The sequence below is a fragment of the Carlito syrichta genome, unplaced genomic scaffold (assembly GCF_000164805.1).
Source record: "Carlito syrichta isolate Samal-C Ts95f unplaced genomic scaffold, Tarsius_syrichta-2.0.1 Scaffold135656, whole genome shotgun sequence".
NCBI lineage: Eukaryota > Metazoa > Chordata > Mammalia > Primates > Tarsiidae > Carlito > Carlito syrichta.
The window spans coordinates 92,597-111,107 of record NW_007079752.1 but is presented as its reverse complement, the minus strand read 5'-3'; the positions used below and the strand labels follow the sequence as shown (position 1 = coordinate 111,107).

General features: G+C 40.9%; 1 protein-coding gene across 1 annotated transcript in view; it reads left to right on the top strand.

Moving 5' to 3' along the window:
- Positions 1–3,491, top strand: part of TRPM3 (transient receptor potential cation channel subfamily M member 3) — a gene marked incomplete at its 5' end in the record, with an annotated part of 209,193 nt that extends 205,702 nt beyond the window's left edge. The window contains one exon of the mRNA XM_021708256.1: positions 1,141–3,491. Coding sequence (XP_021563931.1) covers positions 1,141–2,593 — 1,453 coding nt within the window. The remainder of the gene's footprint in view (positions 1–1,140) is intronic.
- Positions 3,492–18,511: the final 15,020 nt, after the last annotated feature.

The window sequence follows — 18,511 nt, the reverse complement described above, 5'->3', positions numbered from 1 at the left end:
TCCTTTCCAAGTTAATTTGAGCATGTGAACAATAACGTACGATTTTAGTTTAAATATGTGGCCTCTGTCTTTGTAAATAAATGGCCAGGCAGACTGTGACAATTGAAATCAAGTTCATTACTATCACTGACTCAGTGAACATTTATTGACTCCTGGCAGTTATTGGACTGGCCACACAGAAGTGGAAACAGAATATGAGACAGACCATACCCTTAAGAATTTCCAGTGGCAAGGGTCAAGACGTCTAGAAATAACTATAATATAAGCCATATTTGATCAGCTGCCTGAAGAGGGAGAGATGGAGAGAGGAGTAGGAGAATTTACTTATTGACAGATACTCCAGTGTTTGCCACAAATTCTTTCATGTAATCTTGGCTAAATTTCTTGATTTTTGCTTTTCCTTTATTAATGAAAGGCTTGGACTCAATTAGATCAATCCTGGGTGCCTCAGTAACTGGGCACTAACTAATTCCTTTGGAGACACTAAATTCTGAAAATATCATCATGAATAACAACAAAGATAATTGAATAACTGCAAAATGAAAACAATTTCCATCCTGGGATACAATTTTACATGTACACTACAATACAATACAACACTACAATAAAAATAGCTACAGTCTAAAATTCTATTGCAAAAATTCTGGGTGAAAATCGTCAAAATGCAACATTCTCCTTTTGTGGTTGACCCTAACAAGTCAACACCAGAACACTTACATAGGTCATTAAACCCCTGCCCCAAGCCACAGCTAGGCCACGGGGGTAGGAAAAGGGTTGACCTTGGCCCCAGTCCACTTCAATAAGAACCGCTCCATTTCAGTGCTTATTTATCAGGATTGTACCTTCCATTTCATTAAGAGAAAGGGGATTGGCAGCTAAAAACCACTGAGTTAGATAATCTCTAAAGCCTCTTCCAGCTCAAAAAAAGATTTGGATTCTGTGATTCTCAGTGACAGTATCAATGCCATTCTCTTCCCCACAACCCCTCTGACTACCTATAGCCCCTCAGATTCCCTCTGGGAGGACAGAGTTGGAAGTATCAAGGTCAACCACAGCTTTGATCCCCTCAGTCTTTGCTCTCTCTTTACCCCCAGCATAGGAACCGGCCTGGGTGACTCTAGTTCTCTCTTCCTCACACAGGGTGGAAAACATGTCCATGCGGCTGGAGGAAGTCAACGAGAGAGAGCACTCCATGAAAGCTTCGCTCCAGACGGTGGACATCCGGCTAGCACAGCTGGAAGACCTCATCGGGCGCATGGCTGCGGCCCTGGAGCGCCTGACAGGTCTGGAGCGGGCTGAATCCAACAAAATCCGCTCCAGGACCTCCTCAGACTGCACGGATGCAGCCTACATCGTCCGCCAGAGCAGCTTCAACAGCCAGGAGGGCAACACCTTCAAGCTCCAAGAGAGTATAGATCCTGCAGGTGAGGAGACCATGTCCCCAACTTCTCCAACCTTAATGCCCCGTATGCGAAGCCATTCTTTCTATTCGGTCAATGTGAAAGACAAAGGTGGTATAGAAAAGTTGGAAAGTATTTTTAAAGAAAGGTCCCTGAGCCTACACAGGGCTACTAGTTCCCACTCTGTAGCGAAAGAATCCAAAGCTCCTGCAGCCCCTACCAACACCTTGGCCATTGTTCCGGATTCCAGAAGACCATCATCGTGTATAGACATCTACGTCTCTGCCATGGATGAGCTCCACTGTGATATAGACCCTCTGGACAACTCCATGAACATTCTTGGGCTGGGCGAGCCAAGTTTTTCGGTTCCAGCACCTTCCACAGCCCCTTCAAGTAGTGCCTATGCAACTCTTGCACCCACAGACAGGCCTCCAAGCCGGAGCATTGATTTTGAGGACGTCACCTCCATGGACACCAGATCTTTTTCTTCAGACTATACCCATCTCCCAGAATGCCAAAACCCCTGGGACTCAGACCCTCCCATGTACCACACCATTGAGCGTTCCAAAAGCAGTCGCTACCTAGCCACCACACCCTTTCTTCTAGAAGAGGCCCCCATTGTGAAATCTCATAGCTTTATGTTTTCTCCTTCGAGGAGTTATTACGCCAACTTTGGAGTGCCCGTGAAGACAGCAGAATACACAAGTATTACAGACTGCATCGACACAAGGTGTGTCAATGCCCCGCAAGCGATTGCGGACAGAGCCGCCTTCCCTGGAGGTCTTGGAGACAAAGCGGAGGACTTATCTTGCTGCCATCCTGAACGAGAAGCAGAGCTGAGTCACCCCGGCTCTGACAGTGAGGAGAATGAGGCCAAAGGCCGGAGAGCTGCCATCGCAATCCCCTCCCAGGAGGGTGATAGCTCAGACAGAACCCTGTCCAACAACATCACGGTTCCCAAGATAGAGCGTGCCAACAGTTACTCAGCAGAGGAGCCAAGCGTGCCATATGCACACACCAGGAAGAGCTTCTCCATCAGTGACAAACTCGACAGGCAGCGGAACACAGCAAGCCTGCGAAATCCCTTCCAGAGGAGCAAGTCCTCCAAGCCAGAAGGCCGAGCGGACAGCCTGTCCATGAGGAGACTGTCCAGAACATCGGCTTTCCAAAGCTTTGAAAGCAAGCACAACTAAACCTTCTTAATATGCGTTGCAGAAGGCTCAAGAACCCAGCCCTAAAGTTCTCTCCAGCTCCCCCCTTCTCCCTTCCTTGAGTCATACCTGCTTTATTCTTAGCTGAGCAAAACAAGCAATGCTATGGGAAGTGTTAACTCAAAGGTGACTTCTGGGCCACAGATCAAGTAAGCGTTTGATCTGACCCAGTGCCAAACACAGGGGATTTAAGGTGTGTTCACACTTGCTGGGTAGGGAGGAGGAAAGACGGGGAGAAGAAGGGTTAGTGAATGTGTATCACCAGTCACTGCAAAAAGCCATGAGAGCAGGGGAACCAAGGGGCTTCCAGCACTCTCCATGCCAGGAGGCGTCTTTTGATTTCTAACCATTATCAAGAGCTTTAGGATGCAGAGCTAAATTGCAAAATAAAATAAACTAGCCAGAATACAAAATGAGATATTCTAAACTTCCATTCTGTTTTCTTTTCACATTGGCTCCATCACTGGTGACTGATGAAGAGCATCCTTTTTATTCAGTATAAGCCGGCAGCAAGCAGTTCTACCTAACGTTCCACATCCTTCTCATGCCAACACTTCTGTAATTGATCATTATACAGAAAAAACAAGGTAACAGTCATAGTTCACCTGTCTCTTATCTATTCACTTCTGGTGCCACAACTGTTTATCTTTTTTGAAGAAAGTAAGGGAACAGAAATGCCTTTTTGTATTGCAATCAAAATGAAAGAAGAGTTGATGTTAAAAAAAACAAAAGTCAAGGGATTTATTCTATACAGTGGGCATTCAAGTATAGTCGAGCAAGCTCAGGATGAATGTAATTAAATAATTGTATATTTTTAAATTTATTTTGTATCTCACCTGTCATCAATGAATTCATTCACTGAATATGTAACGTTGAACTTCAGGAAAAGAACAGTGGGCAGAACCAACATAGAATTGCCATGTGGGATATTGTTATATGCTCACCATTCATATCATGTGCTTTGCTGCTGTGTGACTGTCACCATTTGCATGACTCCACCTTGTCCTCCAAACACTTCCAAGATGTAACTACCAATTTTTCACACCACTCATCACATGACCATTTTGTATATGAATATATGGTTATATGTGGATATTTTCATACCTAGAGTTTTGCCATCTAATCTGAGCTCAGCCTAAATTTAATTGGAGTTTTTCAAGGGCTGGTATCTTTTCTATGGAAATGTTCCAAAGTACTTTTTAAGGAAGTTTCAAAACTATAAATAACCTTAGAACTGACTGGGAGTTTGGTATCAACCCAAAGCCATCAGTTGCAGGCGCACCATGAATATTTTTCTTATAGACAAATCTATAAAAATGATACAGTAGACCAAAATAGAAAGTAAATAAACCATATAAAGAGTTCTATATATATGCCACTTATATACATATATACGTATTTACACAGAGACACATGTTTATATATAATATATAAACAGACATATAGAGCTTTCTTAAGAGGCTTGGACTTTTCTATCACCTTGAAATATAACTAAGATTTTGTAATACACAAGAAGTTCCATTGAAAGAGTCCATTATACCGTTATACCAAATGTTGAAGTTATGATTTTTTTAAATTCATGTGACCGTAACTTTTTCTTGTACCAAACTATTGTTGTCAAAATGACTCACTACCTGCTCTCTGCCCACTTTTTGTCTGAAATCATTCACATTTCCTTTATTATGGTTTCTCCTGCGCAAAGCTTTTACACCAAGTACAATCTGAACACACATGCAATTCTAAACCAGTTAGTATCACAGACTCTAAAATATAGGCATAGGCTTCTAGATCAGAATCTGAATTTGAAGTGGGATGAAGAAATCTTGACCCCAAATCTTCTGATTCCTATTTGGAACACTGAAGTTAAAAAAAAAAAAGAGTAGAGCCCTTTAAGGAAAATAATGGAACATTCCTGGCCCAAGATACTACCTGGTTCTTTTGTTTAGCTGTAGTTGAAACACCAAGGTTTATTTCATTTTGTGAAATCTAAATGATTTTATACTCATGGACAAAACCTTTAGCCTTTAAATATAAAAACAAAAATAAACAAAATAAAAACACTTCTGCAAAAGCTTTTCGGGTATAGAAAGAGTGATTAGGTCACATATATAAAGAATTAAGGAATTTTTTTTCACTGCCTCGGTAACAAACACCAAGACTCATTTATAATTGCTCTATAAACACATATTTTATTGGGCCCACACTGGGTATTTCCTTATCAACAAACATGCATTCGGTCTGAGAAGAAATTTGTCATTCTTAAACTTTCTTGAGTCTTGAATCTTTATGAGAATCAGATGAAAACCCAGGAGAAAAAATTTACATAAATACGAAGTTGCAATATAACTTGAAAGGGTTTGTGAGCCCTTGGTTCCATATTAATTGATAATGAGGAATAGAAACCATGTTTGTTCATAGACAGTACAGTTGTAATAGGCACTTTACATTTTGAGACCATTTCTCTGTGATTCTCAGGAAGGCCAAGTCTCAGTACTAGAGTTTGAACCAAGATTTTAGTTATTTTCGTTCTTTAAATTAGGTGTTGCTAGTTCAATGTATTTCCGTTCTAACATTTTGATGATTTTAAGTAGCAAGCACACTCACAAAGCTGAAGACTCTCTGAGAGAGTCTATAGATGAATCCAAGAAAGAGGTGAAACCATTATTCATTGACATCAAACATCTCCAGGGCCTCATTCTGGACCAGATTGGAAGGGGGAAAAGAAATTATGAGCATGTGTGTTTCCATTCGGCGTGATTTCGGAGAGAAAAATACAAGACCTGGGAAACTAAATACTCAACAGGCGTGATCTTGTGATTACCTGATTCTTTTGTTGTGCATGAAAACTAAATCCTAACATCTTTTGTGAAGTGTCTAAAATATATAAGCCAAATTTAAATGACTTTAGACGCAAACCATGTAACTTCCATGAGCCATTTCTTTCCTGTGTACATACTTGTGTTTGGTTGTTTGTTTTCAATTCATTTATTTCCATTTCCGGGTTCTCTGCGTACTGTTGTAGCATTGATTCTGTGGCCTTGTGTAGTCAACTTATGCTCAGCCCATTGATTCCACCACATCCCCGATCGAGGGGATGTTAATTACCTGTCTCTGTGAATTAAGCAGTTTATGAGCAGCAAGTTATTGAGGACAGTAAATAAAGTCATAGGGAACTCAAGGAAGTAATAGCTTTCGTTTAATCATCTGCTTCAAAGGTGCCAATTTTTATATACTACTATATGTAATGATTTGTTCTCAATTGCTTGTTCCTTTTGAAAAAAATATTAAGGGTGTTTTATGAAAATGACCATGGAGATCTCCTGGTTAATCAACATACTTTATATTTATAGTTAAAGACCCCTCCTTGATCGATTTTGAATGAGGAGCTGGAAAGCTCCGGTACAACTGTCATGGCTAGTTTGTGTATTTCTGCAAGCCAAAAGGTGTACTAGCAGTCAGAATGCAGCACTTTATAGAACTGGATTTTTTTAAGTCTAAGCTTCCAGGTCTAGGATATTACTTAGCACTTTGAAAGTTCCCCTTTTAAAATATATATATAAGAATAATCAAATGAAAAAAATGTACTCGTACAAACACAAAATGTGTTTCTTCTGAATGTTTCAAATGTATTCTAAAATATGATTTCTATAGATGATATTATGGTAGATAACTGGATGGTACTTGTTTTTGTTTTGTTTTTTTGTTTTTTGTTTTTTTTACTTTCTGAGGCCATACAGTCTAATCTTCTTGAATGTTTGGGCTGTTTAATTTCTTTAAGATAATAAATATTATCCAGTTGTCCATCATGCTATATCTATAGGCTTGATATATGTTCCATATGTTGAGCAATGCTGTATTATAAAACACATGTAAACATATATGTAACCTGTGTTTAACCCAGCATAGTTGTAGCATGTGGTTGTATTAATGAACGTTACAGGACAGCTTTATAATCATTTATAAATCTGTAACATTCAATAAAGAAGCACATGTTGCAAGGATTAATTATGTTCCCAATTCCATGTTATTTAGCACCGTTGTGAAATGGGCATTTTTGTTCCTGATCTGCTTGATGCTTTCCACATCCTGTAGACAACTGTAAAATATTTGTATAAGCTGATGTATATCCTCTAATGAGTCCGCGAGCTGTGGTAGGCAAGTTGTGACTTTGTGAAAGATGAACTGGCATGTTATGCAAAAGACTTTATGACAAATGAATTTAAAATAATATTTTAAACTCCAGTTGAATTAGCTGTTTGTTTACATCTGCCAACCCCATGCGGAAGCAATGTACAGTATTTTATAAATATGTTCATTTAGTAACACTATGTTGTTTCTAGATAAAGTGATGTTAGTGTGTAGGTGATTATATTCTTGGCCTAGATATTGCATTATAACTCACTATCCTTTAACAATAACAATGTGACTTAAATGAAGTAATCCCTCTCCAAATCCAGTCTTAATTTTGTGTCAACAAAATGCATGCACTGCTTTATGCATTTCTTTTGACTTTTCTAAGGCACTTAACATTTTATTATTGCCTGCTGTGACTCTTAAACCAGTTAGTAACTTACTCAAGTGGTTGGGCTTCTTACACTGGGGATTATATTCAGTTTTTTTTTTTAATTAAAAACAAAAAAGTAACCAAGGGTTTTTTTAATCTTTTTTTTTTTAACTCTGAACAAATAATATGAAATAAAGTATTAATCACAGGTTGTATAGCCATGGGACCCAGAGATGGCAAACCGACACCACTTGGGTTTACCAAGGTCTAGGTGTTGGTGCATCTGTGATATATGCAAGACACATTTCTGATTCTTTAGGGCTATTGGGTGCAAATTACTAAGCCAGAGATGAGAGTGAAAAATTCATTAGTGACAATGCAGAAGTGTGCAGATCGTTATGAATGAGTGGTCCAATGATACGGCATGATACCTCCCTCCTTCTCTTGTGGCTTCCCCACCTTGGGGAGAACCTGACTTGGGGGTGAGAGGAGAGTGATTGGGTGTCTGATCAAGCACTGAAGAGTTTACTCTTTAAAGAAATCATCATTTCATTATTAGAAGCCATTCAACATCTGGAAAAGAGAGAGGAGCCAGTCTGTATAGTCTTGTAAATGACTGCTCCTAAAATGAGCAGAGAAAACTTTGCTCTCAGCCTGCATTAACCTGAGCTTTCTCTTCTTTTTACGCATCGAACATTCTGTCTCTTAGACTGGAGTCAGCCAAAGGAGGGGTTGGTTCTGATTTAAGAAAAACAAGATTTTTTTTTCTTTTCTTTAATTCATTTCAGAAGATAGCTGTTACCTTTTCTTTGATGATTTCCTTACACTTATCACTACTAAAGAAAGCAAGATGTAACCATTTCTACAGATCATCTAAGAGAGGATTTTTGTGACCAGGTAATCTAGATGGCAATAAGAGTGAGATGAATTTTCCCTTCCCTAACTTACCTAGTCTACCAGCCACCTTAAACCTGCAGACCCTTGCACATGTGCAAAAATACATGTGTCTGGCTAGAAGCCCATCGGCCTTCTGAAGTGGGCCAGTGCCAACCATGACCCGGGCTGGCATCCGGGAACTGTGGGACACAGAGGGAACCTAGATGTGTAGCCTTCTTCCTCTCTACTTTCTTCCTTTCTCTTAGTACAACACTAGCTGCTTTTTCTCCAGACCAACAGACCCTTGCTCCCATTACCTTGATGCCTTGTGAGCCCTGGCACACAGCAGCGACTTGGAAAAAGCCAGACATTCAGACTTTGTCCCAAGCCTGATCTTCCCACTCACTTAGCCTCCTGTAAGTCAGGGAGGTGCTCCTGTCTTAGCTGGTCTTCTCATCTGCCTTACCCAATTCTTTGTCCACCAAAATCCCAATCTTCCCCACCTCCCATCTTCATCGCAGCTTCCCACACATCATCAGAACCAGCCGTCTGCATCTAGGCCTAGGGGCTGCAAACACAAACACGTGGAGGGGCCAGGTCCAAAACATGAATGTGTGAATTGGGCTTGGGAAAGTCAACAGAAGAAGTAGGGCCGGTAGGGTATGAAAGAATGTACATCCCACCACAAAGACATTCAGATTCAGATTCTGAAACACTGTGCGAGCCAAACAAGCGTGTCTGCCAGCAGCGTTCAGTCCCAAAGGCAATAGCTTGGGACCTCTGATTTAGAGCCAACCAGGATCAGATTCTTGATAGCGACTTGGTCAATGTACACATGAAACACACTGAGAACTGAGGAGTGGGGGAAGAGACTTGCCATACTGGGGCTACTCTTGTTCTCCTGAATGATATATGCATGTATATTTGTTAGCCACAGCATTCTAGACCCAAACACAGGATCTTTGTGAGGGAGATTCAGAAGAAGAGTACCGTAGTATGGTATGAAGACATACCTGCTTCCTGTCACTACAGCATCTGACCTGAGTTTATATTGCTGCTACCGCTGTGTCACACAGTACGTGCAGTATACTGTACTCATAGCTGTTTCATAATCTAGGGTTTAGTCTCTCATTTGTAAACATTCTAACCATAGTTTATAATGGGGGAAATTATTCAGATATCATTTTTAAATGAATTCCTACAAATACAATGATTTTGAAATTGGGTTTGCTAAATATATATACATCTTTTCCTTTGTGTATGGATAGACAGCGGTTTGCATATCTATCAACACTATAAATATATATAAATCCTTAGAGGAATTGTTCTTTTTTAAAGGTCTATTATTGGATTCACAATGCACTTTGAGCTTGTTTGTTTAGATATATAATTTGAAGCAGAAGTTGGCAGATTCTACGGGAAAAACTTTCTGAAATTTCTGTAACAAATGTTTTGCAATAAAAAAAAACTCAGTAGTTTAAAACACAACTTGGACTTCCTTGTGCACTTATTCGCCTCCGTTTGATCTCCACCATCCTCATGCTAAGAACTTTTGGGGAACATAGAGATAATTGCCTAAGGCTCTATAAATTACTTTTTTCTTTTTTGAGTTGGAGTCTCACTGTCGCCCAGACTGGAGTACAGTGGCACACTCCTGGCCACTGCAGCCTCGACCTGCTGGGTTCCAGCGATCCTTCTGCCTCAGCCTTCCAAGTAGCCGGAATTATGGGAGCGTGCTACCACACCCGGCTAATTTTTGATTTATTCAAGTTGCCTAGGCTGGTCTTGAACCCGTGGGCTCAGGCAATCCACTCACCTCGGCCTTCCAAAGTCCTGGGATTACAGGCTGAGCCACTGAGCCTGGCCAAATTACGAGTTTTGGTAGAGCAGAGGTTGCAAACTGGTGGTCTATGAGTCACCTAGCCACCAGAGAAGAAGTGTTACTGGCAAGCACTAATATATCTTTCTAATTTGAAACATTTAAAAATTGACAGACTTCACATCTAATTCCAGATTTCTGGCTTCTCTTAAAAAATTTTGAAGTTCTGGTCATAGGACATTTATGTTTCCACACAACAATCATCAGCTGAACCATGGCATCTTGAGTATCCCTTTAGAAGGAGCATGTGCTCTACAATATACCACAGTCCCCACCACTCCTTATTTCCTCTTACATCTGGTTTTCTTTTCTCAAAGTTGAGACCCCCAACTCAAAAAAAAAGAAATAGAAAATTGATCAATAGAAGAAAAAAATCAATTATAGCACACCATGGAGCCATTAAAAATAATTAAATCTTTGCATATTGACATAAAAAGATGTCATTTTTTTATGTCATCTTTTTGAGCAAGTCTTTTTTTATTTTTTTGTTCAGAGTCTCACTCTGCCCAGGCTAGAATGCAGTGGCACACCCATCAGGCGATCCTTCCCCTTCAGCCTTCCAAGTAGCTAGAACTACAGATGCACACCATCACGCCCAGCTAATTTTTTTTATTTATTGTAGAGATGAGGTGTTACCAAATTGCCCAGACTGGTCTCAAATCCCTGGGCTCAAGCAATGCTCTCACCTTCGCCTCCCAAAGTGCTGGGATTATAGTCATGAGCCACCACACCCAGCCTATCAGCAAGTCTTTTTAAAAACAAATACAGAGTAGTATATATGATCTGTCTTAGTCCATCCAGGCTACTATAACAAAGTACTGTGGACTGGGTAATTTATAAATAAATTATAAATTTGTTGCTTACAGTTCTGGAGGCTGGAAAATCTAAGATCAAGGCACCAGCAGATTCAGTGTTTGGTGAGGGCTCACTCTCTGCTTCGTAGATGGTGCCTTGCTGCTGAATCCTCACATGGTGGAAGGGGCAAAGGCGCTGTCTTGAGCCTCTTGTGTGAGGGCACTAATCCCACTCAAGATGTTGGAACCTTCCTAACCTAATCCCTTCCCAAGGGTCCCGCTTCATAACACTGTCACACTGAGCATTCGTTTTGAACATATGAATTTAAGGGGGACACCAACATTCAGATCATAGCATGTTTGAATCCCAGTTTTTGTAAAAACTAAGCCAGGCATATTAGATATGTATATATTTGTGTATGAATAGTAAGACTGAAGGGATATCACAAGAGGGAGTAAAAGTTTTGTAACAGAGTTTTTCCCCCCAAAATTCAAATGCTGTGTGAGAGTAACTTAAAGTGATCTAAGTAAAGTGAGTTCAAGTATCCATAGATGTCAACCAAGAGAGTTTTCTTTGCTTTCTTTCTGTTCGGAAACCTATTGTAGGTATTGTCCCAGTAATCATAAACTTTGTAATGGCAAGTCATCTTCTCCAAGTTATGGCAAAGCTGGGATTTAAAAAAATGGGAGCAATAGTTGAACTATTAATGTCATGAAATTGTAATTTGGGGCATAAATACAGTCAATGCCTTTTGAACAGCTACTTTGTTCCTCAGAAAGAACTGAAATTTTAAATAAAAAAGCAAGACAGTCATGACTAAAAAGATAATTGCATGTTTTAGTTATTCAATTAGAGCTGTTGAAAAAAATAGGGATGAGCAACCTAAGTTTAGCTCATCAGCACTAAAACTATTCAAGTAGAAGCAAAATGGCCACCAAGAAGGCAATGTATGGATGGTTTCCCACATTTGTGTAGGAAATTGGACTAAATAATCTACTCTGAGACTCTGTGTAGAGCAGACTAGCAAAGCTCTTAGAATTGATAGCCTGGAAGGGCCTAAAGGAATAGTCAGGACAAAGAAGACAGAAGGTAGCATCAGGCATTTCCAAGGCTGGAGACCCAGGAAAAACAGAGGTGTAGCCTGGAGAATAGTGAAGACAATTGCTTGGGCAACAGTAGGAAATGAACCCGACCAGAGCACAGTACGCACATTGGAGATTTGTCTTTCTGGCAAATACTTTCTGAATATCAATCCCTTATGTTCACTCGATCTTCTCAACACACCTATGAGATTAATATTCTCCTGTCCCCAGTGAGGAAAAGGGGGTTCATCATTTTATACATCAATGTTAGAGTTTGAACTTTATTCTATGATTAGAAGAAAGTAACTGAAGAATTCTGGGCAAAACTGTGGAATGTAACAATATGGCATCGCAGGAGAGGGAGGAGGTGCAGTGAGACTCAGTATAGGATTCCATGCACAAGATGATAAAACCTTATAGACGAAAAGATACTTTGAAGAAATTTCACAACTCAATTCAAGAAATATTTCTTGGATACACACTGTTTGAAAAACATTTGACTAAGTGCTAGTACTTTCTATCTGAAATGTCACTCTCTTACTCAATTTCCTGGTGAACAATTAGTCATCTCTCATAGAGGACTATTTTTTAGTATATGAGCATCCTTTGAAATGCCTCCTTGCTGGCAGTCATTCTGTACAATGTGGAAGAGCTCTGCCCTGTGGCTACAACTATACTTTTGACTCTGCCCTTGGCGAAGGAGCCACTGACCCAAGAGCACCGGAGTCTTTTTCCTTGAGAATTCTGAATAGAGATGAGAGAAAAGGGCAACCACTGGATAGTACAGCCATGACTTATAGACTCAGGAATTGTAAGCAATCATGTTTCTACATACTGGCTGAATTGCAGAAGAAGTCGGTCTGCCAAGAAAGAAAGAAAGGAATACAGACACAGAGACAGGAGCAGAAACAAGAAAAAAAGATTTTAGGCGCTTCTCAGATATGGCTATAGTCTCACCACTGGGGCCTGAAGACTTGTCAGTCTCCTTAAAATAAATTCCCCTGTGGTAAACTGAAAAGTGGCCCCCAAAGATGTTCATATCTTAATCCTCAGAACCTGTGAATGTTACTATATTTGGTAAAAAGGATTCTGCAGATGTGATTAAGAATCCAGAGATGGGCAGATTATCCTGAATCATCTAGGTGGGTTAGACGTAATCACAAGTTCTTATAAGAGGAAGGCAGAAGGAGTCAGAATTAGAGAGTAGGCTATGTAACAACAGAAGCAAAGATTGAAGTGGTACACTTTAAAGATGGAGGAGGGCTGGGCATGGTGGCTCACACCTGTAATCCCAGTGCTTTGGGAGGCAGAAGCAAGAGGATTGCCTGAGTCCAGGATTCCAAGATCAGCCTGAGCAACTTGGTGAGACTTCATTACTATAATAATTCAAAAAAAATTAGTGGGGCATGGTGGCGTGTACCTGTAGTTCCAGCTACTTGGAAGACTGAGGCAGAAGGATCGCCTGAGTCCAGCAGGGTGAGACTGTGGTGGCCATGACCGTGCCACTGCACTCCAGACTCCAACTCAAAAAAAAAAAAAAGATGGAGGAAGTGGCTACCAGCCAAGAAATGCAGGAGCCCTCTAGAAGCTGGAAAAGACAGCTTCATTCCCTAAAGTCTCCAGAAGGAACCAGACCTGCTGATATCTTGATTTTAGCTCCTTAAGACTAATTTTTAATTTGTGGCCTCCAGAACGGTAAAAGAATAAGTTTGTGATATTTTAATGTACTATGTTTGTGGTGATTTATTACAGCATCAATAGGGAATTAATGTATCCCCAACTTTTTTTAAAAATCAAGTTGGTATCTATTTTGTGTAACTACAAGAGTCTAAATACCATATCATCCTAAGACTCAGATGCCACAGACTTTAAGACATCCTGCCAAGTAAATGCCAGATTTGGGGTGGGAGGGAAACATTACCACATTAAATGTATACATTGATCAAAAAACACGTATGCATTGATTCTGTGGGGCACAGTGGCACACACTTGTAGTCTCAGCTATGTGGGAGGCTGAGGTAGAAAGATCACTTGAGCCTAGGAGTCTAAGGCTGCAGTGAGCTATGATTGCACCGCTACACTCCAGTCTGGGTGACAGAGCAAGACCCCATCTCTAAAAAACTAACAAATAAACAAACAGAAAACATACCTGGCTTTAGGTTGTAAGAAAAAGAATTGTGTTTAGAGTTAATAAAATAAGGCATTATGTCCTTCAAGTTACAACTTAACCATCTCTGTCTCTGTGAAGTATTCTCTGACCCACCAGAGTGAACTCTCCTTTCTCGACCATCTATCCTCTGTCACAACAATTGCCACCCTACACAATACTGGCAAATTTACGTATTTATCTCCCCAGTCAGACCATCAAGGCCTCAGCTCAGGTCTTGGTCCCTAGCTTAGTGCCTGCTAGGAGAATGAATGAAGAAATAGACAGTTCTGCCCTCAACAAATTCTAACTCTTGTAGAAACATATATGTTACCATTCAAATCAAACTTTTTAAAGCACCATAAATAAATTACATAAACAATGACCTCAAAAACAGCAGATGCTGGCAAGGATAGGGAGAAAAAAGAATACTTGTACACTGTTGGTGGGAACGCAAACTAGGTCAAGGTCTATGGAAAACGGTGTGGTGATTCCTAAAAGAACTAGAAATTGACCTTCCATATGACTCAGCAATCTCCCTTCTGGGAATATACCCAGAGGAACTTAAATCGCTCTACACACAAAAAATACCCGCACACGCATGTTTATTGCAGTACTATTTATAATAGCAAAAACATGGAACCAGCCATGCTGCCCATCGAAACTGGACTGGATAAAAAATATGTGATACATATACATGATGGAATACTACACAGTCCTAAAGAACAAAATTATGGACTCTGCAGCAACTTGGATGGATTTAGAGTCTATAATACTCAGTGATTTATCACAGAAATAAAGAACTGAGTACCACATCTTCTCACTCATAAGTGGACCCTGAACATATTTACCATAATACTATTAAGAAAGGGATTAGAGTAGTCAGAAACTGCCAGGGGAGGGAGAGTATATAACATCAATAAGGGTACCTGATCTCAAGTTAGGTGAAGTCTCCCGAAAGGGAGGCCCAAACTTTACCTGTACAATGACCACTTGTATACTTAATCCTAAATTGCACCCCACATCTTTTAAAAAATAAAAAAATAGGCTGGGCCCAGTGACTCAAGCCTGTAATCTCAGCACTTTGGGAGGCCGAGGTGAGAGGATTGCCTGAGCTCACAGTTTCAAGAACAGGCTGGGCAACTTGGCATGACCTCATCTCTACAATAAATCAAAAAATCAGCCAGGCATGGTAGTGCACACCTGTAGTTCCTGTAGGTCGATGCTAGGATGCCCATGAGCATGCCACTGCACTCCAGCCTGGGCAACAGAGTGAGACTCCAACTCAGAAAAGAAATAAAAAACAAAATAAAATAAAACAAAGACGTCTAGGGCACAGACTGTGCTTTTAATACATATTCAAATTTGAAGTAACTGGAGAATGGGAAGTTTGGAAGGACTTCTCAGAAGAGGTAATATTTTGACGAGATGTAGCTCTCACCTGTAATCCCAGCACTTTGGGAGGCCAAGGCAGGAGAATCGCTTGAGCCCAAGAGTTCGAGACCAGCCTGGGCAACATAGTAAAACCTCATCTCTACATAAAATTAAAAAATTAGCCAGGCATGGAGAGTGATGTGCTTGTAGTCCCAGCTTCTTAGGCTAAGGCAGAAGGATTGTTTGAGTCCAGGAGTTTGAGGCTGCAGTGAGCCATGATTGTACCTTCGCACTCCAGCCTGGGTAACAGTAAGACTCCAACTTAAAAAAAAAAAGAAGAAGAAGAAGAGGTGGCATTTGAGCACAAATACCTTGGCCTTGAAGAATGAGTGGAAGTTCAAGAGACAGAAAAGAGGGAAGGGGGGAAGGATTCCAGGAAAAAGAGTATAACATGACCAAGAAAAGTCACAAATGGCACGAAGACACAACAGAGCACTGGGAAACAGGTGAGTGACTCAATTGCCTCTGGAGTATAACGAACACTTATAAGTGGTAAGAGGGGGTCCAGGAAATTTGATCTAGGGAAGAGCTAAAGATGACCAGAAAGGGAAAATTGGTAGAGGAAGGCTGTGATATTGTAAAATACATATTTGGTCTTCAGTCCCATTTCCCAGCATACAATCTCTAAAATACTTAGTGTCTCCAAAGTGATGTTGTTTTGTATGCTGAGTTGACTGAAGGCTGACAGCTTCTAGGTAGGTTCAGGATGGGGGCTGGTCACTGGAAAGATCAAGGTAGGATTAGAAAGTTGGGACTTTCAGCTCCACCTCCCCCCATCCCCCACCACCGCTGAGGAGTGGAGAGTCACTGAAGATAAGTTGATTGCCAATGGCTAATGATTTGATTAATCATGCCTGCTTAGTGAATCTTCCATAAAACCCCAAAATGAGTGGGTTCGTAGAGCTTCGTAGAGTTCCTGGAGGGGGGCATGGAAACTCTGTGCCCCTTCCCACCTGCCTTGTCCTCTGCATCTCTTCTTCTGTATCTTTTGTAATTTAATAGACTGGTAAATGTAAGTAAAATGTTTCTCTGAGTTCTCTGAGTCTCTCTAGCAGATCAGTCAAACCCAAGGAAGGAGCTGTGGAAATCCCAGTCAGTCAGAAGCATTGGCAAAACAACCTGGGGTTTGTGGTTACCATCAGAAGTGGGAGATAGTCTTGGAGACTGAGCCTTCAACCTGTGGGATCTGACACTACCTCCTGGTAGACAGAGTCAGAATTGTTTTGAATCAGAAGACTCCCAGCTGGTGTCCACTGCAGAATTGATTGCTTGCTTGGTGTTCCGGGGAAAACTCCCACACATCTGGTCACAGAAGTCTTCTGTGTTGATTGTTGTTGTGGTGTGAGAGCAGAGGAGAAACAGTTTGCGTTTTTTCCCTTTAAAGCCAAAATGGGAAATAGACAAGACCTGCCAATGGGGTAAAAAGACCATGGGACGGCATGGATAAATAAAGCAGGAAGAATCAGTTAGGCAGACACAGCAGGGTGAGAGTAGACACAAGCCAATGGAAAGGGAAAAGTTGAAAGTGACTCTGATATCTCTGGTCTCAAATGTGGGTCCCAGAAATATTCTGGTGGGAGCACAATTGTGCAATGCAATCGCAATCCCATAAACATTTACTGAATGGATGATTGAACACATAAATGAATTACAAAACAAAGGAGTGATGAATGAATGAACAAATGAATGATGGGATTTTTTGTTTTTGTTTTTTGCCTGAACAGTGGCAAGTAGACATAAGGCTGAGGTAGAAGATACATGGGACCTTTTCCTCGAAATTGGATCTTGACTGGAAAGTGTTCTGGAGACCATGGCCAAAAATGCTTTGCCCATCAAGGTATTTTTCCCCCATGTGGTGTGTCTGAATACGCCCTCTGTGAGTTCCCAATCCAGAAGCAACAGATATATATAAAATACAACAGATGTCCCCTAAGAAATATTTGGAATTTGGCATGAAAGCTAACTTGGTCATGGGAAGATGCCACTAATAGGGTGCTTCACTGTGGGTCCCTGAGTCAAGCAAGAGAGGGTGATTGGAGGTAGAAGGCAGCACCCCTCACAACCTAAGCCCACAGCTGGGAGCAGGGGTAGCCTCAGGACATACCAGCCCCTGCCATTGGGCACCCAGATACATGAAACCTCTCAAAAATTACTTATCTGCGAAGATTACTTATTTGCCTTATTCTTGGTTACAATGATTCTCTAACTCCAACACCAACCTCTATCATTCTCAATGTTTAATTTAACTAATCTTTTCTGTCTTATCTTATTTGGGAAGCACAGCACTGCTTCATCAAATAAAGTGCTTTCACTATTGCAGGAAAGAAAAACTGAGCTATCTCTTTTGTGTTCGTTCTGCCAAAGGACCCACTTTTTGTTTTGTTTTTGAAACAAGGGGGTTGAAGGACTAGGTGGGGAGCAAAGTCAGTGGAGGGATGGAATTTGTTGACATAGATATTTCCCAATATTTTTTTTTCTCAGAGCTCAAACGTAATTCAGGCAAAAGAACCTAACTGGTCTCCCCCATGTTGCTGACTTCTAGAGACTGCAGGAGCTGTTCCTAAATTTACTTCCCTTCTTTGGGATTTCAACCAGACTGTCTCTGCTATTTGGGGTTTCTATGCTGACAGCAAAGCTCCCTAGTGGCTCTGTTTCATTCAACCGATTTTACCGGGCCATTAGCTCAGTCTGCAGTGGCAGAAAACCAGGTCAATTCTATAAAGTACACAGACCTTCCAAAAATTTCAATAAGTGATTCTTTTTCTAGTCTGTTCTCTCAGTTTCTCTGTCTGTTAAATGGGGCTTAAAGGTAGGACCAGCTCAGTGGCTTCTACATTTCTGGAGTTATAACCAATTAGAATCTGAAAGCTCAAAAACCCTTCCTAAGGCTGGGGGCAGGTGGGAGCTGAGATTTGGAAGACTGTTTAAAGGGGTTCATGAAATCCCCAAACTCATCCACAGTCTCCAAGGGAAGAATCTATGAATCCCAGGTTAAGAATCAATTGTTCCTCCAGCTCTACAACCCTGAGACTCCATGCAAGCTGTCAAAACAAAAAGCACACAGTCTTTTTGGAACATCTGTCTATAGACAAAATCAGGCTGACAGCTGTATAAACCATGATGTTGTAAGCAGCAGACACTCACCCATCCTCCTCCGCAGCTGTTGAACAAACGCAGTGAGATC